This window comes from Ascaphus truei, chromosome 5, assembly GCF_040206685.1.
Source record: "Ascaphus truei isolate aAscTru1 chromosome 5, aAscTru1.hap1, whole genome shotgun sequence".
NCBI classification, from domain to species: domain Eukaryota; kingdom Metazoa; phylum Chordata; class Amphibia; order Anura; family Ascaphidae; genus Ascaphus; species Ascaphus truei.
Genome location: NC_134487.1, coordinates 125463381 through 125489950, shown reverse-complemented (window position 1 = coordinate 125489950; position 26570 = coordinate 125463381). Strand labels below are relative to the sequence as shown.

Here is a 26570-nt window from a genome sequence, read left to right as displayed (position 1 = left end):
GGGGGGGGGGGGGGGGGCAACATGGGTTACATACACTATGCCCTGCCTTTTCTTTGTGTCACAAGAAAGCCACATAAGAGGAGACTACTAGAGGGGACAACATATAGCTAATGCAAGTCAATTTCTAACACTATTTTACCTTTATTGGATAAAATCACCTGGGTTCCACCAATCCAAAGAAACTACCACTTATTTGAAAAGACTAAGCACATAGTCTATGTGAAGGTTGGAGCTAAAAAATCTAATTTTTCTTTATTTCACCAGTCATTTTATTATTATCACATCACATTTTGTCACTGGGAGCGCTTCTGTTCTGCTCACATTCACAATGTAGCTAAAACCCGTTGATTTTTCCTCCGTAACATGCTAAAACTCTAAGGCTAAGGTCCCCGCTGCACGCGGCCCCACTTCACCGCTATCTGCGGTCTTTAGGGAGCCGGTTTTAGAAGCGGTGGGGCGTGGCCAAAACGGGTCGGATGGGCGGGGTTATGATGCGGCTTTTACATTGCATTTTCTAATGAGCAACAGACCAACCTTTATGCAGCTTCATTTAAACATAAATGCAACCCAGGAGCACCCTGTTATCAGCAGAGAGCAGGAGGACTTCTGTAGGCTGCTGGATCTTTGCCATTTTGCCCTGGGGTATGGATTGCACTCGTGAGATGGCAAAAAACCTTGATGAAGGATCCACCTCCCCCCCCCCCCCATGCCGGCTATCTCCCCTCCTCATTGGTTCCCTGCCAAACCACGTGACGCCGCTCGGGCTTACAATCCTATTGTAGCCCCTGCTGGCTGATGCGTCACAGTGCGCAGCGAGTCTTGCAGTGAGGAGGGACTGGGGCCGACTCGGGAGGACATCAGGAGCTGGTGAGTGGCGCACGCCGTCGGATACAGAGGGACCCAGGCCTAACGCAGGTCCTCATTATCTCCTGTCGACTAATCTTCTACTGACCGGCCTTCCTGCCTCTCACCTGTGTCCCCTATAATTGATGCTAGAATCGCTTTTCTCTCTCCTAAATCTGTCTCAGCATCTCTCCTTCTGAAATCCCTCTCCTGGCTTCCTATTAAATTCTTTAAAAATCCTCCATCTCTTTTTTTAAGACTATACACTCCTCTGCCCCGACTTATACTGCATCTCAGCTCTAATTTCTCACTGTACACCTCCCAGACTCTTGCGTTCTGCTCAAGGATGTCTTCTGTCTACCCAACTACTACCACACACCTCTGTAATGCCCTTCCTACATACACAGTGCCTGATATTAACACATAGTAATGTAAGATTGTAGTATTTTCATCCCTATGTTTATAAAAACTTTTCTACGTTTTGAGGGTTATTTTGATTTAAAAAAAAACAAATGCAAATAATGGACTAAAATAGCTTTATCGAAGAAAAAAAACCTGTTTCCTTTTCATTTGATAAATTTGGTACTTTTTTCTACACTATGGTGCCTTAGTTTTACAGCCAGAAGACTGATAAATATCCTGAAGAAAATATCTTAGTGATTAGGGATAATGGCACTAAGGCTAGAGCCACAAAGCTTTGTTAAATCAGGGCTCATAACGTGACGTTACCTAGAACAGGAACAGGCGTTATGTTCCATGGTTTAACAGAGTAAATTACATGCAAAAACAACATCTGTACTACATCTCATTGTAATAGGCCTAATGTCACGTTATTAGCATGGGATATCTTCCAATAATGAGACGTTGTTTACATCTTGGCGTTACTTTGATTCAGACCCCAAAACAGATCTTTTGCTGGAGTAAAAATATAGAGAGGAGATTAAAAAATGCCAGGAAATAATGTAAATATGTAATTTAACTCATGCCTAACTGTGGTATTACAGCCACCCATACACTGCAAAAGTCCTATTTCAGGAATGTGAGTAAGGCATACTTTAGCTAGGACTTTAATAACGTAATGTTAACCTTAACAGACTTTAGTGGATTGGCTATGATAACACATCACTTGCATGTCATTATCACTAACGTCTGTTATACTTTACACTATGCCATTTACGGGACAGAACAAGGTTTAACGTTATGCTATTGTTCTTTGACGACCCATAGAAAATTAGTGCACAGTAAAAGAATGACCAAAACAGAATAATTAAAAAAATTAAGCAATTATATTGAAAAGAATAACAAAGATTTACACAAAAGCATAAAAAAATAGCTTCAAGGGGGACCCCAAAAAAATCCAATGCATTTCGCATTCAATAGGCACGTTGTCACTTCTTCACTTAAGTAAATTGCCTCCTGGACTCTCTGGGACTTCTGTACGGCCCAATACTGGGCATTTGACCTGAATAAGATTTGATTTAGCTTATCAAGCATACTGTATGTTATATTATATTGTCTTAGCACATGCTGTCATTTAATGTCATTCCTTTATAAATATTCTATGCGCTGATATCCATTTTAAATGGAAAGATCGGCCACATTTGTCTGTTTTGATTTTTAGTTTATTTGTCCATGTAAATATCTGTTTTAGGGGCTGATATAGTGGAAGATGGTTTATGTAAAGTGTATAAAATGTTACATAAGTTCAGGCAAATAAATACATTTCCAGAGAACATCCCTTTCAATGCACTATGGAGCATTTCAAATCCTAATCTATTATAATAGTCGTATCTATGGGAGTAGATTACGTCTCTTGGAATTATGAAACATAAAAACCACATGGAATTTCACTAAATAAATCTGGGCCAGTTTTTTCCCTGGTTTTGCAGCTATTATGTTACTATGGGGTGGGTTATTCATTAAACTGCAATAGTTCCCCAATCTGCACTATCGAACTGAAACTCAAATTGAAGCCAAATGGGGTCCTATCACATGGAAACTCTCATTGGTGTAAATGGCAGTTTCTGTGCAATAGCGCCCCAAGTGGCATTATTGTAGTTAAATGAATAGCCCCCTATGAGTTAGGTAGTCTGAATGTTTTTTTTCCCAGCAAATAAGTGAGAAGCAGAACAGTAGTTTGCAATACAGCTGAAAATTAAACTTTAATGGAAAAAAAATGTGTCTTATTATTTACATGGAAACAGAAGGGATTTCGGAATCATACGCTGCAAATTTTCTTGTTTCATCAAAAGACGGATGCACAGATACTGACATCTTTGGATGACATTGTGGAATTTGTTTATTTCTGCATCTCCTTTCATTTCCTTTTGAAAATATTACTCTGAAGATCATGAATCATGGCATACAATGGCTAATGCATATTGGATTAGACCACAGTACACAAGTGACTAATTATCTATAATTACACTATCTCAATTAAAGTAATAGCACCATTTTTGAGGTATGAATGTATCCCACTATCTTACTCATAAATGTATTCTATGTTGGTGCTTTGTTTTCCAAAGCAATCAACATACTGTATAAAAAAAACACCTGAGCAGCTCATCAGATCTCTGCAATAACAAAGTAGATGAGGGCGTCTAGCTGTATAATGCACATGTTCACAGATGGCGACTTGTTTGAGTTTATAACCAAGCAGAGCTTTTCTGTTGTCTCCAAATTGGGCTTTCCCCATAAAACACATTGCTCCTTAAAAACGCTGAAGTCTTTCCGTGAGTAATAATTGTACATTGCAGGTGAATTCACAAAAACAGTATCATCGCCTGCAACAGAGATTTGTAGCACTGGAAATGTTTATTTATGGCAAAAGGAGGGACTCATAATATTGAAATGACTGATAAACATATTATACTGGACAATAAGTGTAGGATCATGGTTTAGTGTTACACTGTTACTGTTTAAAACCGTTACATACAGTTAGTTATATGCTAAATAGGCATGGTATGATGAGAAATCTTGATGCAGAATAACACACATGGTGATATAATAATACAATGTTTTTGTTATTTTTGTATTGTTCTCTTATTTCTTTGTAAACACCATTTATGCTACTATGTCAATGCTAAGGGGTGTGATATTAAATAGCTAATGTTCTTCAATTACATTATCTGATATATCATTTTGGAGGTAATATATTCCTTTCATAGCGATTTTAAAGTTATTATCATACATGTTTCTGCAACATTAAATTACATTTGTGCAATATGCTAGTTAAAATGTTTCAACTACACATTTGAACAAGGAATCCATTCTGTTTGCGCATTCAAATAATAAAAGTTTATAAAAGTTGAGAGCAATGTAATGTGAACTGAGCAAGTAAAGTGACGCGGAGTATCTAAAACAGAAAAATGTCCCAAAGTTATCCAACTTGTATGTATCCTCAACTTCGAAAATACTGAAACATTATAAAGCTGCAAAGGGCTAAACCTTACTACAGGAGGAAAATAATATGTTAATGCATTTGCAAATGCAACATAACTACGAGATACAATTTATAGTAATATTATATCAACTTCTACACAAGAATATAGCCATGGAAATCAGATACAAGATTCGGGTATATGTAATGCAGAAGACATGCTTACAGGATGATCAGAATCCAGTTCTGCTCCGTAGCTGAGGATTTGATTGGCAAACTTATCCAGGTCCTGAATGGTCCTTGGAAACCATGGAACTGCAAAAAAAAAAAAAAGAAATGAAATCTTACTTAATTAAGCTTATGTGGCTGATCACCAGTTACATGATGACCGCCATTGCCGTGAAGAATGATTTACTGTGAAGATAGATGAGGGCCCAGCTAGGTATGGTGAAGGAGGTAGTTTGTACTTTGAACTGTTCTGGATAGGCCAGGGAGACCCGAAGGTAAGAAATATGTATGGGCAAAAGTAGGTTTATGCCCCAATAGTCACAGGCTTTAGCATGATAAAAATGCATTCTGAAAACATCCCAGCAATTATAGTGTTATTATCATTATCCAAGTCTTTCAGAGCATGTGAAACAACAAATATCAATATTTTTATAGACTGTGTTCATTTTGTATATAACAATTATCAAATTTAAAATGGTCTTTTCATTACTTGTCCTCCTGATATCATAGTTTTTAGTAAGAGGTTGTATTGTTCTAAAACAATTATTTTGGACAAACTTAAAAATTGGTTAACATGGTAAATTTACAAATAAGTTGTTTATGCTGGAAGTATCTACTAAGTGGGATGGTAAGGTGTAATATTGTGTGGTAGGGCCAGATTGTATTGTGTGGCATGACACCCTGAGCTCTAACATTTAACACACACTAAATAACATTTGGTTGGTATCCAATACAGACATTATTTTTATTTCTATATTGAAATATGTTTGGGACTCAAAAAAATATATGAAAAATTAAATAAAAAGCCAACAAAAGAGTACAAAATATTTTCTGTATATACCGGCTGGTGTGATGGTAAAAATATAGACACATAAAAACTGCACAAGTAAATGTACAATAAGTACAGGGTAATATATTTACAACCCTGGCGATGATAGCAGCAACCATATTTTCACTCACCTGCAGCAGAGCTGCTACATGAAATCAAGTACATATGATAGGGTAAGACAGGTTAGAATGAAACAGGAAGGGAAAAGTCATAGAATGAAACCAAGTGTGAGAAAAAAATAATAAAAGCATTAAGATAGAAAAGCATTGGTGGAATAATTTATTTATTTATTTAAAGTCCCACCACATCCTCAAGAAAAGTTTATTTTCTCAACTTTTTTGTGAACTTGCACAAAGGTTTCCCGATATCTAATTATGACTGGGCCACCTCTGGATTATACATTATTTCCTTGTTGTACAAACGGACAGTATACCAGGAATAGAAGAAATCTTCAGAGTAACAACATAAAGTCACCAAAAAGATAAAGTAACAATACTAACTATTTTGTTAGCACATTTTTGGTCCCCTAATATTGTTTTACCTTTGAATCAGAATGTGAAAAACAAGAGGGCACAGCCTATGGGAGTTCTTACATTTTCAAATCAGATAGAAGGCTATTCATAATTTTTTGTCCGAAAATGACCTAAACGCCCATATCGGACTATATACTGAAGAGTAACCCTAGTAGTGTGAAATGTACTAAAAAGAGTAGCTATCATGCTCAGAATATCTGAATCGTTTAAGTACAATTATTTTCTTCAGCTCACGCTCTGGAATAATCACACTTAAAAATACTGATAAATGATATATTGTGGGATAAGGGAAAAACACTCTGCATCAAATGTCACATAATCAAAACAGGGTACACGCCATCTGTGTACACATTTTACTGCAGCTCTTCAGGGGGAATGTAAACACATGTATCAAATCTTCAAATGTATACCATCCTTAACTTAATAAATCCCAATATATGATCAATATATGGCAGATATTTTAAATCATAATTTATGAGTACATGCATCCAGTGGCTGATTTGAAGATCCGCCGCCCGTAGGCACTTACATGTGGTGATCGCCTCCTTGCTGCCGCCCTCCTCCTTCCGAATCGCAGTATCAAATGACGAGTCGGACGTCACCAACGTTACATCACACTGTGTCACGTTGCCATGGCAACATCGTGATATCATTTGACATTGCACTGCCACGTTGCCATGACGTTGGTGACATCCGCGGGGTCATTTGCTGCTGCGGTTCAGAAGGAGAAGGAGGGCGGCAGCAAGGAGGCGGCCACCACAGCTAAGTGCCTTTCCATCAGGCCCGATAGGCTCAAGAGCGCAGCATCTGTATATGGGGGCGGACATTTTTGCCGCCCCCAAACTCTGCCGCCCTAGCCCGGGCCTAATGGGCAGACCACCACTGCATGGATCACTAAAAGGGAACACAAATACCCCTGTATGTGTGAATTATGTGGGTTTTGTGCCCTTTATATGATGATATGACATTAGAAACATAGAATTTGACAACAAATTAGAACAATCACCTATTTTCCCATTTTTCTATTTGCTGTAAAACCTCACACCCTATTTGATCCATGTCTTTTTTTCATATTTAGGATATCCTTATATCTAACCCTAGCATGTTTGAATTCACGTATCCTATTAACCTGTGCTTCAGTACTTCTGTAGGAAGGCTTTTACACAATTACTGTACATCCCCCCTCTCCCTGAAGAAGTACTAACTAGAGATGGCTGAAATTGTCACCAAAATCGGAATTTGCACTGAACGGACAGTTCCTTTCAGCCACAGACTAGTTTAAAAAAGGCAGGTTCAGTTTTTTCCCCTTTATCAAAAAAATAATCTCACCGACGAATCCGGATTCCGAATCCAGAAACTGAATTATTATGGGAGGAGTAGTAAATAAATAGTGGTTTAAACCATTGCGTTGTAGGCACCATCACCACCCTCACTCTCTCCATATTGGACTGATGCATTCCTTGGACCAGACGGGCTTACAGCAGTCGCAACCTTCCCACTGACTGACGTGCTCTCTGCTACCCTACCCACTCCTCCTGTCTGCGCTTCTATATCCTGAACCCTCACATCCCCACCTGATAATGCTTCCTGTGCCTAAGCTAGAGCAGCAGTAAAGGTGCTGGGCATACAAGACTGAGATGGTGCAACTGAAACCAGATCATGAGTCACAGATTCAAAACCCGTCATGGCGGACCACAACAGGCTAGAACTGGGCCCAGCTCCGACAACCTCGACACCAGCCTGACCTGATTGCGCACGCAATACGTGCTGCTGCACACCTGTTCAAACAATATCTGGAAAGAATTATGGTATGGCGCTCAACACTAGTTAAGTGAAATGTAATATAATAAAACTCTCATATATGTTATGGAAGTGAATGTGAAACACAAAAATAACAGTGTCTAACATAAAATCAGGATATGGGACTCACTAACACAGCAGTGCGCAAACTGGGGGGCGCCCCCCCCTGGTGGATTGTTTTCAGGGGGCGCAGGGTGTACAGAGGCCCCGCGCGCTTCCCGAAGGCACTTAAATTAAGTGCCGGGGAAGCGGCGGAGGCTTCTGTAAACCTCACTTACTTTGGCTGCGGCGACTTCTCAGACGCGTCGCCATGGCAACGAGACATCATGACGCCGATGCAGGAGCAGAGGTAAGAGGGAGGGGCGCAGAGAGAGGGGAACTGCCGGCAAGGGGGCACAGGGGAAAAAGTCTGCGCTCCCCTGCACTAACCAATAAACTATAAAACAGTGAAATCAAGTGATTTCAGTGAAAATAATTACTAAATATATACTGTATATGAACAGTATACTCCTCACTCGAAACCCTAAAACAGGACGCGTTCTGATGCCCTCCACAGTCAGCATCCAGAACAGCAGGGGAGCGGGGGATGTATCACCAAAGGAAAAGGAGAGAAATGGACATAGAACAGTATGGCAAAACAAGGTGGATAGGTGTTGCAATAAACTTCCAATATATATACTCACAAACTATAGGAGTAATGATAGCATATCCAAAACTGTGACAAATGTGGGTGGATGTATACTTGGTTCAGCAGTACCCAAAAATAAGAAGAGAGACTGGGATATTGCAGACAGTATTTCATAAAGGTATACATTTATCAGCATAGACCCCTTTACAATGCAGGCTTACTTTAAGGTAGGCATTTAAAACATGGTACAGTAATTAAAGATGTAGATGGATGCCGCCGTGACACCCGGGAGCCAGGTGAGTCCCGCTCTCACCCACTCCAGGCCTCAGCTGCTTCCGCTCTCATCACTTCCAGGTTCCAAGATCTGGTAGCCCTATGACGCCACGTCGTCATATTCACCTGGGATTGAGAGAGCAGTCCTGCACTGGGAAAAACCACGTCGTCATATTCACCTGGGATTGAGAGAGCAGTCCTGCACTGGGTAAAACCACGTCGTCATATTCACCTGGGATTGAGAGAGCAGTCCTGCACTGGGTAAAACCACGTCGTCATATTCACCTGGGATTGAGAGAGCAGTCCTGCACTGGGTAAAACCACGTCGTCATATTCACCTGGGATTGAGAGAGCAGTCCTGCACTGGGTAAAACCACGTCGTCATATTCACCTGGGATTGAGAGAGCAGTCCTGCACTGGGTAAAACCACGTCGTCATATTCACCTGGGATTGAGAGAGCAGTCCTGCACTGGGTAAAACCACGTCGTCATATTCACCTGGGATTGAGAGAGCAGTCCTGCACTGGGTAAAACCACGTCGTCATATTCACCTGGGATTGAGAGAGCAGTCCTGCACTGGGTAAAACCACGTCGTCATATTCACCTGGGATTGAGAGAGCAGTCCTGCACTGGGTCAAAGCAGCATTCAAGGATTTGTTTGTATCACTTATATTTATTCAATTTATGTTTTATATGTTAATATTGGATTAACACGTGTTTAAAGCTTATAATAGAGTGCCACTTTTGATATATTACGTTTTGCACAGCCCTATGACGCGGATGACGTCAGTGGCACTTCTCCCAGTACTAGTCCTCCACTCTGGATGTTGCTGCTTCACCAGATAGCCAGACTCAACATGTTCCGCTGTATATCGCTTCCTCGGGAGTCAAACAATATCTGGGCCTGTGCTCAGGAAGCATCATCAGTCTCCATCAGTATACAGACAGAATCGTATAACGTCAAGGACACAGAGGAAATAGCTGCTGACAAAGGTGACCCTAACATTAACTCACTCTCCACCAAATAAGGACTAGCCTGCAAACGCTCATTACTACCTGCTTCTTCTAAGACAGAGCTATTTGCCAACACAACCTGTTCCTTTCACACATGCTGAACAGCAGTAGAATCAGCATATTCCTGAAGCACGCTCACAACGAGGTCACAGTACTACGGCTTCTCCTATGGCTGGTACCTACAGTAAATGTCACTGGTAAGCCGAAAGCTGCATTTGCTGTCCCGCCCACACTACCAACTGAACCTGATAAACAACTGCTCCTCAATCTCACACCACCACTCGTAATAACAATTTTAAACAAATGAAAACAAAATATAACAAAATAAAACAAAAACTCTCTAATTAAAAATAAAAATCTTTCTACTGTAGCTCTCTCTCTGTCACTATTCCCCACCACTTCCAGTCTTACACACCATCCCCTCACCAGAACCTGTGTAACAAGCAGGCAGGAGGTGGGAGTGGCAATATAAATACTTATGATTTCAGTCTCCAATAATCTGGAGTATTTTGGCCACAGATTCCGCAGAAGTCGTGTGACCGGAGTCGGCTGGCGGATTCAGAGGAGTTTGCCGAACTTAAGAGAGCGAAATCCGCCTCTGGATTTTATTGCACGGATCAGATTGGACCCCTAAAGCTAAAGAAAATCAGTGGAATGGATTTTGACAGGTTCACCCATCTCTAGTACTAACTAAAATTTCCCCTAAACCTGCCACCCTCCAGCTTCAGTGCATAATCACTTTGTTTTTGCACTTCTATTTTTCTGAAATACACTTCTCTCCTGTACCTTGTTGAAACCCTTGTTACAGATGTAGCAAGACTTACTGTTTCCGTGAACATGCGAAACCAAGTACGTCGCATGTTGTGGCAGCGTGACCGCAGCTGCCAAATGGGGTTCTGCGGCTGCTGTAGTACTTTGCAGTAACGATAGGTGGTGCTAGTGTGTCTTTAACTTAAATTCAATGCACAGTATTCCAAGTCTATCGCTACAATAATGCATGTTTTGGACTGTTCTGTGTCATGTAACCCCCCCGTTATTCCCATACACTCTTGCTAGGAATGCTTCAGATAACCAACAGATTAAAACTTGATCAATTATTAAATATTTATTAACCTAAAGAGAAATAATCCCCAAATTTTAGCACTCTCTGACGGAAAATATTACTCTGGATAACAGTGATCCAACAGGAGTAATTACCTGTATATAACTGTATGGGGAAATAATAGCCCTAGTCGTACCACTAAGTCCAAAGAAAAATAATAAAGTTTTATTCAAGTCAATACTTATTAAAAACACATACACATCATACAAAACTTGTTAAAAAACCCCGTTCGGAGGTGGCTGGAGTAGGCAGTATTCTTGTTGGATTGTCTCTATTAGTATAATCCTGCTGACTCACATACATCCATATCGGTATTGTCTATTGAGAACCAAAGTAGTATTGTGATCCTGCAGAGGGTATACGCTATTATGAACTGATTAGTATCAGACAGTGTACATACAGGCCAATAGAGTATCTATTTGTATTTACACAGAAAGTTGTCCTATTGATGTTACTATATATCAGAATGTGTACTAGTATTGAAACATTCTTGTATACAGATTAGCCATATATGGATGTAGATCAAAAGCGCATAGTAAAAGGACAGACTGTATTATTAGTTGCAGGGATAAACCAAGTGATCACGGAAGATCATGCACTCGGTCTGTGTCAAGACCAGGCAATATTATTGTATTGCGTGTGTAAACGTGCATTAATCAGCTTAACATATGCGGAGCAATGCTGTGTGGCTATAAGAACGCTCTGTTATCGCGGCGGATCATAGGCTATACCCGTGTGCACGGCGAATCATACACTGGGTCTATGTCAAGACTAGGCAATATAAATATATAAATCTAATCTATTCCCGACGACCGTTTCACGTAAGGCTACGCTTCTTCAGGGGAGGAGGAGTCATGACTCCTAGACAAATAGACGTCAGTAGCTGACGTCATCGGAGGTGGCAGCATCCAGTGATCCTGTGTATCGAGGGAAGACAGGCTTGTATTTGCGGCGGGGTTCTGATACTAATCAGTCCATGATCCGCCGCGATCACGGAGCTTGCTTGTAACCATACAGCACTGATTTATATATTTATATTGCCTAGACCCAGTGTATGATTCGCCGTGCACACGGGTATAGCCTATGATCCGCTGCGATAACAGAGCGTTCTTATAGCCACACAGCATTGCTCCACATATGTTAAGCTGATTAATGCACGTTTACACACGCAATACAATAATATTGCCTGGTCTTGACACAGACCGAGTGCATGATCTTCCGTGATCACTTGGTTTATCCCTGCAACTAATAATACAGTCTGTCCTTTTACTATGCGCTTTTGATCTACATCCATATATGGCTAATCTGTATACAAGAATGTTTCAATACTAGTACACATTCTGATATATAGTAACATCAATAGGACAACTTTCTGTGTAAATACAAATAGATACTCTATTGGCCTGTATGTACACTGTCTGATACTAATCAGTTCATAATAGCGTATACCCTCTGCAGGATCACAATACTACTTTGGTTCTCAATAGACAATACCGATATGGATGTATGTGAGTCAGCAGGATTATACTAATAGAGACAATCCAACAAGAATACTGCCTACTCCAGCCACCTCCGAACGGGTTTTTTTTAACAAGTTTTGTATGATGTGTATGTGTTTTTAATAAGTATTGACTTGAATAAAACTTTATTATTTTTCTTTGGACTTAGTGGTACGACTAGGGCTATTAATTCCCTATACACTTATATACAGGTAATTACTCCTGTTGGATCACTGTTATCCAGAGTAATATTTTCCGGCAGAGAGTGCTAAAATTTGGGGATTCTTTTTGATCCTTCTAGGATCACACCGACAATATATGCCATTTTGTCCCTTAAAGCACCTGCCCATACTAATTACCTAATGTACATTATAGGATGAGCGGTCCCATTCCCCTTTAGAGTTTCCTAAAGAGAAATAACAAAGACTTATAATACAATCTTCTTCCTGCAACATCGTTTTCCGGCTGTCTCTTGTACTGTATCACCTGTAAGATCATTGAGAAGAAATAGATGCATTAATAAATCAATTAATAAATTAATAAATCTGTGCTGCAGTGTAAGAACACTGCAGCGCATTTGTGTTTCATTGCATTTGATTGCAAATGCGTGGTATAGGTGTATGCCAATTGAATGGAATGCATACATTACCTTAATTATCCAATAGTAATGTTCTGTCTCGCTGGGTGTGGTTTCTACACGAACAAGGTGTTGATGTTGTTCAACCTTCAGAATCTGCGAAACAAGGATGAAACCAAGGTTTAAAACAATGGCAAAACAATTGCACAGCACCTGACCAAATTAAACTAAAAACTGTATTTATTCAAACATGCCATGTTTTCATCACTAAGGGCCTCATGCAGTAAGCCCCGATAAGGCTTTTTCGGCATTTTATAGCCATTTTTTTCCTTCCTGATTCAGTAAGTGCCGATAAGTGGGAATTATCGGCAACTTTTCCTCCCGATAAGAACTTATCGGGAGACGGCTGCCGATAAGCCACTTATCGGCACTTTTTAAACGCGGCTGAATTCAGGAAGCCCCGATCAGCTTTTCGGTGCTGATCGGCACCCCAGATTGGAGATTTTATGGCCAATCCAGCCCGCCAACTTAAGTTGGCAACTTGCTGGAGGAGAAGCATCAGCCGGGGCGACACTTAGAAAAAATCAGCCCTTTTTCCTGCCTGTGATTGATGCCGGGGGTCTCCGGAGCTGATACCCGCACCGGAGACCCCCGGCATGCATCCGAGGCAGGAAAAAGGCATTTAAAGGCCACTTCATTACCTTAGCGGCTAACCGCTAAGGCAATGAAGGGGTTAACCCACCGTGCCATCTTTATTGTGGGTAGCGGGGGTGGGTGAAGGGGGGATTTGGCCCTGGGTGTGAGTTTAGGACTTGCGGGGGGGTTGCGCGGGCACTTAACCCCTTCACGACCGTAGCAGTTAATACCGCTATGGTCATGAAGGGGTTAAGGCCTCCCGCTACCCACCCGCAAGCCCTAAACAACCACCGATGGGGCTAATACCCCCTTCACCCACCCCCACTACCCACAATAATAAAAAATACACACACCAGACCCACACTAACTAAATAAATATATATATATATATATATATATATATATATATGACCCCAACAACACCTATACCCCCCTAACATACAGTATAGTAATGGGCACAATGACTATTATCCACAAATGGATAATAGTGGAGTTGTCCATTTAAAATACATACACAACAATACATTAAATACATATAGTACTCACCACCCATGTCCGGCTGCCACGATGAAGGCCATCCTCATCTTCATCCTGCCCATGCCCCATCCGCTTCTGCAAAACAGACACAATAATTAAAACATCCAATGTAATGTCTCCTAACCCCTTAATCACCATAGCGGTTATTAACCACTACAGTCATTAAGGGGTTAACCCACCATCACCCACATACCCTCCCCCACTAACCCCCCCAACCACCCTCACCCACTACCCACAGGGGAGTCCTACCAAATACCCTTGGGTCCAATACCCCCTCCCCCAGTACATACAGTACAATAATGTGCCAAATAACTATTATCCACATAGGGATAATACATTATTTGGCCATTATTAAACACATTAAATACCATAATAAAATAAAGAAAATTGTACTAACCTCATCAATAAGAAGGCTCCGTCGCCAGCATCATCCTTGGGGTCCGTTGCCAAAATAATAAATAGGCAATACATCTCAATTACATTAACATACCAATGAACCCCTTAATCACCTTATCGGGTACTAACCTCAAAGGTAATTAAGGGGTGAAGCCACCCTGCAATGGCAACACCACTTATGCATAACATCCTCAATGAATTAAAAAGCAATTTCCTAACCAAATCTCATTTAATCATTCAATCTGAAGGCTCAAATGCCACTTAAAACATTGCTTTTACAGTGTATACATGTAGCATAACATGTAAACTACATGTAGACGCTGCAAATCAATGTTAACAATACAGTAAGCCAACTCAAATAGCCTGACATCACAAGAACTATATTATGTAAGCAAATAAAGTCAACATCAATGAATAAACACACATGAATTACATCCCTAAACAATTAAAATACCATCCATACCAATTACACAATTAACTATAGCTATCGTAACAGAGAACAAGTTCAAAACATACTAAAAAGGACACCAACATTTACAATATACTAAAGCAAGCCTCTCCATAACCTAAAGTACAGCATACAGCCCAAAACTTACATCTCTCTAATAATAAAATACATTTAACACACATCTATGCATAGCAGCATAGCCACAATCATTTACAATACAGAAAATCAAGCTTTAAAAACACTATAATTTCTTACCCTGTATGTATATATCTCTCTAGACATACATACATACATACAGTGGCAAGAAATGATATGCATAAAAAAAAAATCAAGACATGAAAAACCAAAAAAACCCACAGTTACATTAAATACATTTCTTTATTTAACTTACCATTACTTGCCCCCACCGACTCCCGTTGATCAGCTTACTCACGAACCAATCCACGAACAGGAACCCATAAAATAAAAAACCATAAAATAATAAACATTAAAGTAATAAAACACGACAATCCAGGGGTCTTCTAGTTGTAATCCATCTTCATCTGTATTCTTCTACCTTCTTCCGGGGTCTTCTTGCCGTCCGGTGCCACGCCCTGGTCTTCTTTCTTTAGAGGAGGTCCTTCCTCCTCGGCGTCTGGCTTCAAAATGAGACGACATAGGCTTTTAAAGGCCTATGACGTCACATTTTCGTCATATGGTTCCCACGGCCCTGATTGGGCCGTGAAAACCATGTGTTTTGGCCGATGTAAAAAAAAATGATGACGTCACTTAAAGGCAATGACAGCACAGCCAATCAGAATGGCTTTGCTGCAATTGCCTTTAAGATGACGTCATGAAAAGACACATGGCCGTACTCACATGGTACGGCAGCCAATCAGAGCGTGGGAAGTCTATCCCTACTCTGATTGGTTCAAGTACCATGTGACAGAGGCTTTCAATGACGTCACATCCTTTCTCCCCCAAGCCTCTGTCACATGGTACTTGAACCAATCAGAGTAGGGATAGACTTCCCACGCTCTGATTGGCTGCCGTACCATGTGAGTCCGGCCATGTGTCTTTTCATGACGTCATCTTAAAGGCAATTGCAGCAAAGCCATTCTGATTGGCTGTGCTGTCATTGCCTTTAAGTGACGTCATCATTTTTATTTACATCAGCCAAAACACATGGTTTTCACGGCCCAATCAGGGCCGTGGGAACCATATGACGAAAATGTGACGTCATAGGCCTTTAAAAGCCTATGTCGTCTCATTTTGAAGCCAGACGCCGAGGAGGAAGGACCTCCTCTGAAGAAATAAGACCAGGGCGTGGCACCGGACGGCAAGAAGACCCCGGAAGAAGGTAGAAGAATACAGATGAAGATGGATTACAACTAGAAGACCCCTGGATTGTCGTGTTTTATTATTTTAATGTTTATTATTTTATGTTTTTTTATTTTATGGGTTCCTGTTCGTGGATTGGTTCATGAGTAAGCTGATCAACGGGAGTCGGTGGGGGCAAGTAATGGTAAGTTAAATAAAGAAATGTATTTAATGTAACTGTGTTTTTTTTTGCTTTTTCATGTCTTGATTTTTTTTTATACATATCATTTCTTGCCACTGTATGTATGTATGTATGTCTAGAGAGATATATACATACAGGGTAAGAAATTATAGTGTTTTTAAAGCTTGATTTTCTGTATTGTAAATGATTGTGGCTATGCTGCTATGCATAGATGTGTGTTAAATGTATTTTATTATTAGAGAGATGTAAGTTTTGGGCTGTATGCTGTACTGTAGGTTATGGAGAGGCTTTCTTTAGTATATTGTAAATGTTGGTGTCCTTTTTAGTATGTATTGAACTTGTTCTCTGTTATGATAGCTATAGTTAATTGTGTAATTGTTATGGATGGTATTTTAATTGTTTAGGGATGTAATTCATGTGTGTTTATTCATTGATGTTGACTTTATTTGCTTACATAATATAGTTCTTGTGATTCAGGCTATTTGAGTTGGCTTACTGTATTGTTAACATTGATTTGCAGCGTCTACATGTAGTTTACATGTTATGCTACATGTATACACTGTAAAAGCAATGTTTTAAGTGGCATTTGAGCCTTCAGATTGAATGATTAAATGAGATTTGGTTAGGAAATTGCTTTTTAATTCATTGAGGATGTTATGCATAAGTGGTGTTGCCATTGCAGGATGGCTTCACCCCTTAATTACCTTTGAGGTTAGTACCCGATAAGGTGATTAAGGGGTTCATTTGTATGTTAATGTAATTGAGATGTATTGCCTATTTATTATTTTGGCAACGGACCCCAAGGATGATGCTGGCGACTGAGCCTTCTTATTGATGAGGTTAGTACAATTTTCTTTATTTTATTATGGTATTTAATGTGTTTAATAATGGCCAAATAATGTATTATCCCTATGTGGATAATAGTTATTTGGCACATTATTGTACTGTATGTGCTGGGGGAGGGGGTATTGGCCCCAAGGGTATTTGGTAGGACTCCCCTGTGGGTAGTGGGTGAGGGTGGTTGGGGGGGTTAGTGGGGGAGGGTATGTGGGTGATGGTGGGTTAACCCCTTAATGACTGTAGCGGTTAATAACCGCTATGGTGATTAAGGGGTTAGGGGACATTACATTGGATGTTTTAATTATTGTGTCTGTTTTGCAGAAGTGGATGGGGCATGGGCAGGATGAAGATGAGGACGGCCTTCATCGTGGCAGCCGGACATGGGTGGTGAGTACTATATGTATTTAATGTATTTATTGTTGTTTATGTATTTTACATACACAGGGGTTGTATGTTGTGTATTGCAATGTTTATTGGGGGCAAATGTCCCCAATAAACATGCTATTCTGCCTTAACCCCTTCATTGCCTTAGCGGCTATCCGCTATGGTAATGAATCATCATTTATGTATTTTTAATAATATTGTGCGGAAGCAGGGGGCCCCCTGAGCTGAACCGCATTAATTTGTGTCTCAGAGACCCCCTGCTTCCCGAATTACAGGCCCCGGTTTGGGGCATCGGTTACAGTGTCGCCGCCATATTTATAGCGGGCACGTCGCGAATGGGACGCTATAAAGATGGCGGCGACACTGCCACCCGATGACACATTCCGGGGCCTGTAACTCGGGAAACAGGGGGTCCCTGGTCCACAAAGTGATGCGGTTCAGCTCGGGGGACCCCCTGCTCACTGTACAGTATTATTAAATAAATATTAATGCTGCTTCACTACCGTAGCAGATACCCTGTAAGGTAAGGAACGAGTCTTTATTGATGTGTGTGTTTTACTCATAGTGTAGATGTGCAGAGGGTCTCCGGAGCTGAAGTGTTTTTGTTTTAGGTCCGGGGACCCCCTGCTTCCCGAGATACAGGCCCCTTTAGGGGGTGCCGGTATCCCTCTGCTTTGTGTACATGCCGCGGTCACGTGATCGGGACTCTTAAATGCAGAGGGATACCGGCACCTCATAAAGGGGCCTGTATCTCGGGGAGCAGGGGGTACCCCGACCTGAAACCAATGCGGTTCAACTCCGGAGACCCCCTGCACATGTACACTATGAATAAAAGTTGTTTAAAAATACTTTATTTGTTGCCGATGTTTGCGCTGAGAGAGCAGCTTGTCTCTCTCTGCTGAAAACATCTATCGGCAGACAAGGCCTATCGGAAGGCTTATCGGGAGCCAGCCTGTATCGGCACAGGCTCATCGGCAGCTTTGCTTTCGCAGTGCTTCGGCAGGGATCGGAAGGATTCGGCCCTTACTGAATACTGCGAGGGCAAATCGCCAAAAAAAGGCCGATCCCCACCTATCCGCCACACTTGGTGAAAAGATTTTATCGGGCCTTACTGCATGAGGCCCTAAGTTTCAGTCACTGATTAGTCCAGCCCACAGTCCTCAGATGCTGTAAAAGTACATTAATTGTGTCTTTCACGTTCTTGAATTCTGCAGTAGTGTATTAATACTATATCCCATGTAGCTCTCCTCAAATTGTTTGGTATAGCCTTCTTACCATGGGAGCCATCAAAGTTCACATGTCTGGCCAACTCTGATAGCATTGAAAATACACATGATGTTGGAATATTAATTGTGCAAATCGGTGTGGCTGTCCCCTACAGAGTGTAACATCTATTTGTAAAGCTTACCTGGTTATTATGGAAAGAAGACTGTCATCTACAGAATCCCCATGGACTGGGATACAGATGTGTTTACGCCTCAGTGGTTAAGGTGCCACAGGTGTGCTTTCGCAAACAGGCACAGGTAAGTGTTCTGTGATACCATTTTCTTGCAGGTCATCATTCTCAGTAGCAGGGGAGGGAAAAGGGGGGCTGATAGGCATAGAGTAGTAACGCAGGAGCAATGGATATATCTGATGTATATCTTCAAAGTTTATACTCACAAACCAGCGATAAATAAAGGCATATCCAAGTCTGTGGCAGGTGTAGGTGAACGTGTAAATACTCGTTCTGGTGACCTCAAAAAGGAAAGAAAGATAATGGTGCAGATGGTACTTAAAAATTTATTTATAAACATAGGATGTCCTTTCAAATATGAGGCTTACATTAAACACAGTAAAAACAGGCACATATGATGTTAGGGCATTGGCTCCCACAATTGAGGTGAGTCGCATTCTCACCACACTCTGCGGGACTGTATCATCCAATGACGTCACTTCCGGATCCGGTATCAATCGGCTGGCAACCAGTATGATACTTCCCTCTGCACAGATCCTCCTCCTTGGGTCTCCGATGGGGCTTGAAGCAAACTCAACATGTTTCTCTGTCAAGCAGCTTCGCCAGGAGTCTCATTCTTGCACAGAATGCCACACTATCCCTGAACAAGGCACCAGTTACAGTTAGGCTGCAGCTCGGTCATGGGTTCGAGGTGGGGTGAGCTGGATCTGGAGTGGAGTGTGATGCATATGAGTTGGGGTGAGCTTGGTCTGGAGTGAGGCACAATGAGTCCAAGTGGGGGGGGGGGGTGAGCTGGGTACCATGGTGATTTGTGTACCTTGTGTAGAACCTGCTTTCCAGGGAATTATATGACTATGTTCTTGCTAGCTTATTCTTCTTCCAGATTGGTCTTATAGTCATGCCATTGTAGTTTCTCCACTTAATTCTTTGTACAAGTGTTTTCAGGGGTCATGAGTCATCTGGTATTATCGTAAAGTATTCTGTGGTTTCTTAAGGTCCTTAGTGCTGTAACTGGTACAGCCTTTAGAAGGTTCTTGCATCCATAGAAGCTTGATTGATCCATCGTTGAAGCAAAAGATGGAGAAGAGTGTTGCAGCAGGAGTTCTTATCTAGATCAGTCTTTTATACCTATTTGTATGACAATCCAATTTTTTTGTGACTTTATATAAAGTACAGCTGACATCTATTCTGTCGAAGTGGCACACTTTGGTCTCATTGGCCGGGGCAACATTCATACTGACAATACAATGTGTTAATGTTGCTTGTGGCAATGTGTCAAAAGTAGGACTATACCTGTAGCTTTACTGCTAGTGCACACTTACCTGTATGATATTAACGAAAATGCATTTTACATTCAATAGAACATTCTGATAAGCAACTATAACCCCAAAAAATTAACAAAGAAACTAGTATAAAAAATAGTGCACATGTAGAAGAAGGGATTCACAACCAGGGTCTGTACTGATGACGGGCATTGTGCGACATCAGCGACTTTGGGTCTGATCACGGGACTTGATGCACGGCCAATCAGCTACTCTGGTTGAGTCATTTTGGTGGGGGGTATGGGGGTATTTAAGGGATTCACTGGCCATTAGTCTCAAGCACCACCCTGAAGAAGGTCCCACGAGGACCGAAACATTGGTCATGTTTGTGCTATGTTTATTTTTGAATACAAGTTTTCTTACTTACCTTTGAGCGCTCTCTCTCTCTCTCTCTCTCTCTCTCTCTCTCTCTCTCTCTCTCTCTCGACCTTTCATATACAGGTACCAATTCTTTACCTCTAGACTACAGGCTTGGTGTGACAAAACAGACTCTATAAATATACTTAACCTCTACAGCACATTTCAATGGCCTGCACTGTGTACTATGTATATGTAAAGTTTGTCTTTGGATTCTGTGACATCACACAATCCCTGTGGTGTAGAGGCACAGACACACACACACACACACACATACACATGAATGGGATGCACATGATATACATATGTAAATGTTATGTACAAACATTTTGTAACTGTGCACCCAAAACAAATTTCATTAGATACTAAGCCTGTCGCAGAGGTTGAGCCCTTCTGCCACGTACTGCTCAGTGTTTTCCTGGCTTACTTCAGTACCAGTGTAAATGAGTGAGATTCAGTACTAGAAATACTCAATATAAATGGTTTGGCAAACATACTACACTATATTTTTTCTTCTCTTTTCCTTTTTGTCTCCATTTTTTTTTTATTATTCTGTATGGTTTATTATTCTGTATTCTGTATGGTTAGCATTTCTTTATCTCTTTGGGGGGAAATAATTTGGATTTCTATCAACTCCGATTGGAGGGTTGAATTTGGAATAGGAGCTCCCATGGACTGGTACATTTAAAAAAATAAAAAATGGTTGAACCGACGTCAGAATCGTCAGGCAAGTTGTACCTGGCATAAATCCTACAAAGTCTGTTTATGTTGTTAGAGCAGAAACAGAAAGTGCTTTAAATCGCTATGTATCAACAAAAACATTTGTTACACAGCACAGCTGTTTCTTTATATATGTTAAACAAAATGTATTCTTTTTACAGTATGTCTTCTTTATAAAATGTACGAAACGAATAATTTAATTTACTAATACTATTTATGAAATAAAAATACACATAATTCTGTTTTAAATGTAATTGTATCAGCCAGGTATGCAATTAATCAAATATCATTTCAGGCTATGAACTTCAGTCTTATGGAAGAAGCCACATAATAAGACCTTCATACAGTACATATCCCGCACATATGATCAAGGAATGTACTTCATTTTAAGCACTACAATTTTGACATAATAAACAATTGTAAATATCATGTACACTAAGTACATTGGCTCCTTTACATTAAATTATAAGTAGAATGTCTGTCTTTCCTTTACAAACCATGTCACTTGTTGTTCGTTTCTTGCCATCCATTAATTTAGATAATATAATGCTACAGTGTATATTTTCTGATTTAAAGATAAAATTAAGCCATAGAAAATTGTCTCCACAAACAGAATTTCCGTGGCTGGACCGGAATATAAACCACGTCTCATTCTTAGCTTATACTATCGCTAAATCTAAATTAACTCAGTTAGCCAATAATTGATTTATTTTAAAACACTGCATAAATGTCATGGTTATTTCTGGCAGACGTAGTATGGCAGACTGACTGTCTTCTTCGTCAAGTATAAATCATTAGCGCAAGCTGGTTTAACTCTGACCCTTAGTGACAACTGAAGGGAACTTGTTGTCTCTTGACCAATAAATATTGATTTGGATTTTTAGTATAAAAGAAGCATTTTATGAGTTTGGGCTGGACACCCAGGTTGTAACCAAATTAAATAGGGGTCAAATACCCAATACAATGATAATTAGCTATTTGTTTGTGAGGTAACAAAACAAAAGCATTTACCATTTTTAAAGAGTCTACACTGATCATTGTAGCAAGGGTCATATTTATGGCTAATTAATTAATAGCTGTGTTAGTCACGTCTAGTCATTTTCAAATAATTTCAGAAGCATTTGAGAGCCTCAGGGCTTCCTCAAACTAAGCATCTGTGCAATCCCGGTTACTACTAGCGAGACTAGACTAGTAAATGTTCCCTTGTATGCCTATCATACAATGATATCTACATTATGTATGTCTGCGTATTTTGTGACACCAACAATATATTTAGTTAGTTTCCCAAACCCTAGGGTACATACTAATTAAGAAAATATGTAAAATAATGATATTCTCCACAGAGGACACATCACAAGAGGAAAGGGCAATTTGCAAATTGCATCTTGTAAATCTGAAGAAAAAAAAGTAATTGACTTGAAAACAATAATGTGAAAGTATGAAATTATCGGGAGTCATATGTAGAAACACGGATCAGTAAAATACATACATTGAGCATCCAATCTAGTTCATTAAAAATGTTTTGATTGCTTAATTTCTACAGATTAGCACATACACATTAATTTGAAACAGTGCCAAATAGGCTATTTTTGTAGCTTGTATATGAATACTGTAAGCACAAACCAATCTTTAAAGGTAGAGTAGGAAATGAGCTAAAATCAGTATGAAAAGCCACAATGTACAGTATTTGTGAGTCTTGGTAAAGAATGCAAAAAAATCAATTGCTATAGTTTAGCCCATATCTGCTTGTATGTAAAATATTGAAATAGAGTACTGTATGTAGTACGCTTGGTAACTGACATAAATGTAATTTAAGATGAAATCCTCTGTTATGATGAATTAACAAGTAGACAATAGTGCTTAAATAACGCATTGAGGTCAGGATGTGCATTAGTATTCTGTCATTCTATAGGTTTGCAGTGAATTGCACTGAGTGTTAGTTAGTTAGATTTTACAAGTTTGTTAGTTAAAACCCCAGCACCAATTCAGTGTTCTTGTATGAATTGTTTTCTATTTTATTGATGGTCTTTTGCCTACAGGGTCACGCTACTACTTACAGTACATACAAGCACTCATGTACCAATAAAGTGTGCTATAGCATAGGGGTGCGCAAACTTTTTTGTTTGCACCCCCCTGCCTGCTCTCCTCTTGTGCTCGCAACCCCCCTCCCCCCCTCCGGCTTACCTTCTCTCCGGCAACGGCGGCGTCATTTGATGATGCATTGCCATGGTAACACATTGCTGCCAATTGACCCTCATTTGACGATGCGCCCCCAACCCCAGAAAATGTTCTGAGCCTCCTAAATGAGAAAGCCACGATATTGCTGATCCAGAAGTTGCGAGTGAACATGTTTGCAGTTAACTTCTGGTTCAGCAATATCGTGGCTTTCTTCCTTTAGGAGGCTCAGCTGACAGATTCCCTGGTACTACCACTCATGGACTTCAATTGGTGAGATCAAACAGAGTACTATTATGTACATTTAACATACTGGAAGTGCCTAAATATCTCAGTTTTCTCCTATGGACTATATTTGGTGATTATACATTACACAATCACCTGTCCTCTCTCCCCTCAATGAGCTAGTCCCCTTGCATATAAATGTGTGTCTGGTATACAGGTTTTCCTCGACTGAATATCACCTTGTGATGGGTCCTTTTGTTTTTGAATTATTATTGTTTTTTATGGCATTTACTGTATATGTTTTTATTATCTATCTCAAATTGTTTATCAAGTTAGGGGCACACCACTAACAATAAACTGCCTAGGGTGCAATAATCTACAACAAAAAAGTAGTACAAATAGAGAAGAAGTAGGCACACCAGGTCTTGTAATAATAATAACAATAATAATAATTTAAAAATCTTTATTAACAAAAATCAACGTTTTGACTTTCAGAAGTCTTGAAAAAGGCTCCAGAGACAGCCGTAGTGTTCATTTTTGTTAATAAACTTTTTTATTTTTTTTTACAAGAGCTGGTGTGCCTGCTTCATATATATAGAAATATGTATAATATATATATATATATATATATATATATATTAAGAAAAAAAGAAATATAAACAAAAGAGACAATATAAAGGAAGAAAAAAAGAACGTGCAGTCATTTGAGTATATTTCTATCAGAAGCAGGAGCAGGACACGAGGGGTTATGTAGCATAGCAAATTTGGAGCAACATTTATGTAAATACGTCATTTGCATTTTTTGACTCTGCGTAAATGTATCAATGTCTTTGCTCCAAGTTCTGCTCTATTTGCGTCACCTTGTGATTTGGGGAGTGCCAATAGGAGGAGTTAGGGAGGAGTTACATGACGCGCAGGTTATAATGTAGAAAACTCGGTGTCTCACTGCGTCACTTTGTATCTTGTATTTACGTCCAAATAATGCGCCAGGTCTGAGGTGGCGGAAACATTTCTGGCTAACACTTTGCGTCACATTTATTTAATACTTTCATATATTTGACACGAACGCAAGCAGAAAATGGAACAATGTGTCAAAACAAACTTCTATGTGCACTTTCTTTACAGTGATACAGCTACCCCAGGATCTTTTTTTTTTCATTTACAGGTAATTATTGAGAAGGAAAAATGGGAGAATTACCCGAGATAAAGTATGAGGGACCATAAACAAATCTCTTTATCTGAATTGTCCCAAATATACCCGTTTATATTTCGGAAGGCCATAAACATGGTCTTTCTTTGTACTAGTAATGTACGGATACATTATTTCCCATTTATTCAATAATTTTACAGAATTGTTTTCCATATCTGTTGTTGCATTCATTGTATCCATTGAAAATGTCAAGAAGCTCAGGGTGGAGGTAATTTATACAAGGCATACTAAGTGGCAACGTATGCATTTTCTTGACGCTAATAAAATTATATTTAATAATTGGATTACATTTTTTGTCTGTTAGGTCTACAGTTTTATTATGTCCAAAGAGACAGTTAACACAGGTGAGTTTTATTTTATGGTCTAGCAACTTATTTACATAGTGATACACTTTGCACCAGTATTGTATGTATCCACAATCCTATAGCATATACTTAATTTTAGCTTCATTGCTTAATGCAAAATTCAATGTATCAATTTATGGTAAATGCCAAAGTTTTGGGACACATACACTCTATGGAAAATATGGTATGAGCTGGAAATGTTACTTCTGTGTGGCTACTTTTATTAACAGTGCATACAGCTTTTACTGTAGTTTATTCTAGTAAAATACATAATACTTTTGGTTTGTGACCTCACCTAAATTTTTCAGAGATCTGTAAAGCCTGTATATATAATAAACAGCGTGAAATACCCTTTATGATGGTATAAACCTATAACAAAGGATAAGTTTGCTCTTTTCTGGTATGCTGTGCATCTAATTGCACATTAGCTCTGAAGGGAATCCATTATCTGTGAAGGGCCATTAGCTTCATTCTGTGTTACTTCATATCCATAACTACCAAACAGAATGTGACAACTTTTTAATTAAAAGTATGTTTTAGGGATTTGGGTTTAAAACCTGAATCAGACCAAAGTTTCCAAATACTAGAGATTTAAAATCAATAGCTGAATGTCATTACGTTAAGCATTTATTGACATACTTTATACATATGTTAAGAAAACATTTTCTTCTTCTGTTTTGAATTAAACAGTTTTATATGAGATCAACAATATTTAATATATCTATTGTTTTTGATGTATTATATTTAGATATATATATATAAAGCAGAAAATAGCCGTGTTAGTCCAGTTGCGATAGTGCAGAATAAATGAGTTCTTCAGTATTAAGTGATACCTTTTTTATTGGACTAACGATTTATGTCATAGGACAAGCTTTCGAGAGTTCTCCTCTCTTCTTCAGGTCAAGCAATACTGATATACAAAGGATTCAATGGCTAAAGCAGTGTAGAGACGTGTGCAGGCAATGCCTATCTGATGACAAAACTCACTTTAACCTCATCTGACTTTAGGGTCTTCCTTCCTCAAATTGGAAAACATGTGTGTGTGTGTGTGTACACACACACACACACACACACACACACACACACACGTTTTCCCATTTGAGGAAGACCCTAAAGTCAGATCAGGTTAAAGTGAGTTTTGTCATCAGATAGGCATTGCCTGCACACGTCTCTTGCAAATTGGTTTGACCGAGACATCTGCTTTGCTGGCTCAAGACATAGACTAATCTTAACTTTTTTTCAATAAACAAACGAGTAAGAAGTGTGATTGTAGAAATAGATGAATATTTCTAGAGACATTTCTTCTTTTTAGTAA

General features: G+C 39.7%; 1 protein-coding gene across 1 annotated transcript in view; it reads right to left on the bottom strand.

Annotated features, from left to right (window-relative positions):
* The window catches only part of PAH (phenylalanine hydroxylase), a 95697-nt gene that overhangs the window by 27376 nt on the left and 41751 nt on the right, over window positions 1-26570 (bottom strand). Inside the window, exon 4 of the mRNA XM_075600612.1 lies at window positions 4449-4537. Within this exon, the coding sequence (XP_075456727.1) occupies window positions 4449-4537 (89 nt within the window). The remainder of the gene's footprint in view (window positions 1-4448; window positions 4538-26570) is intronic.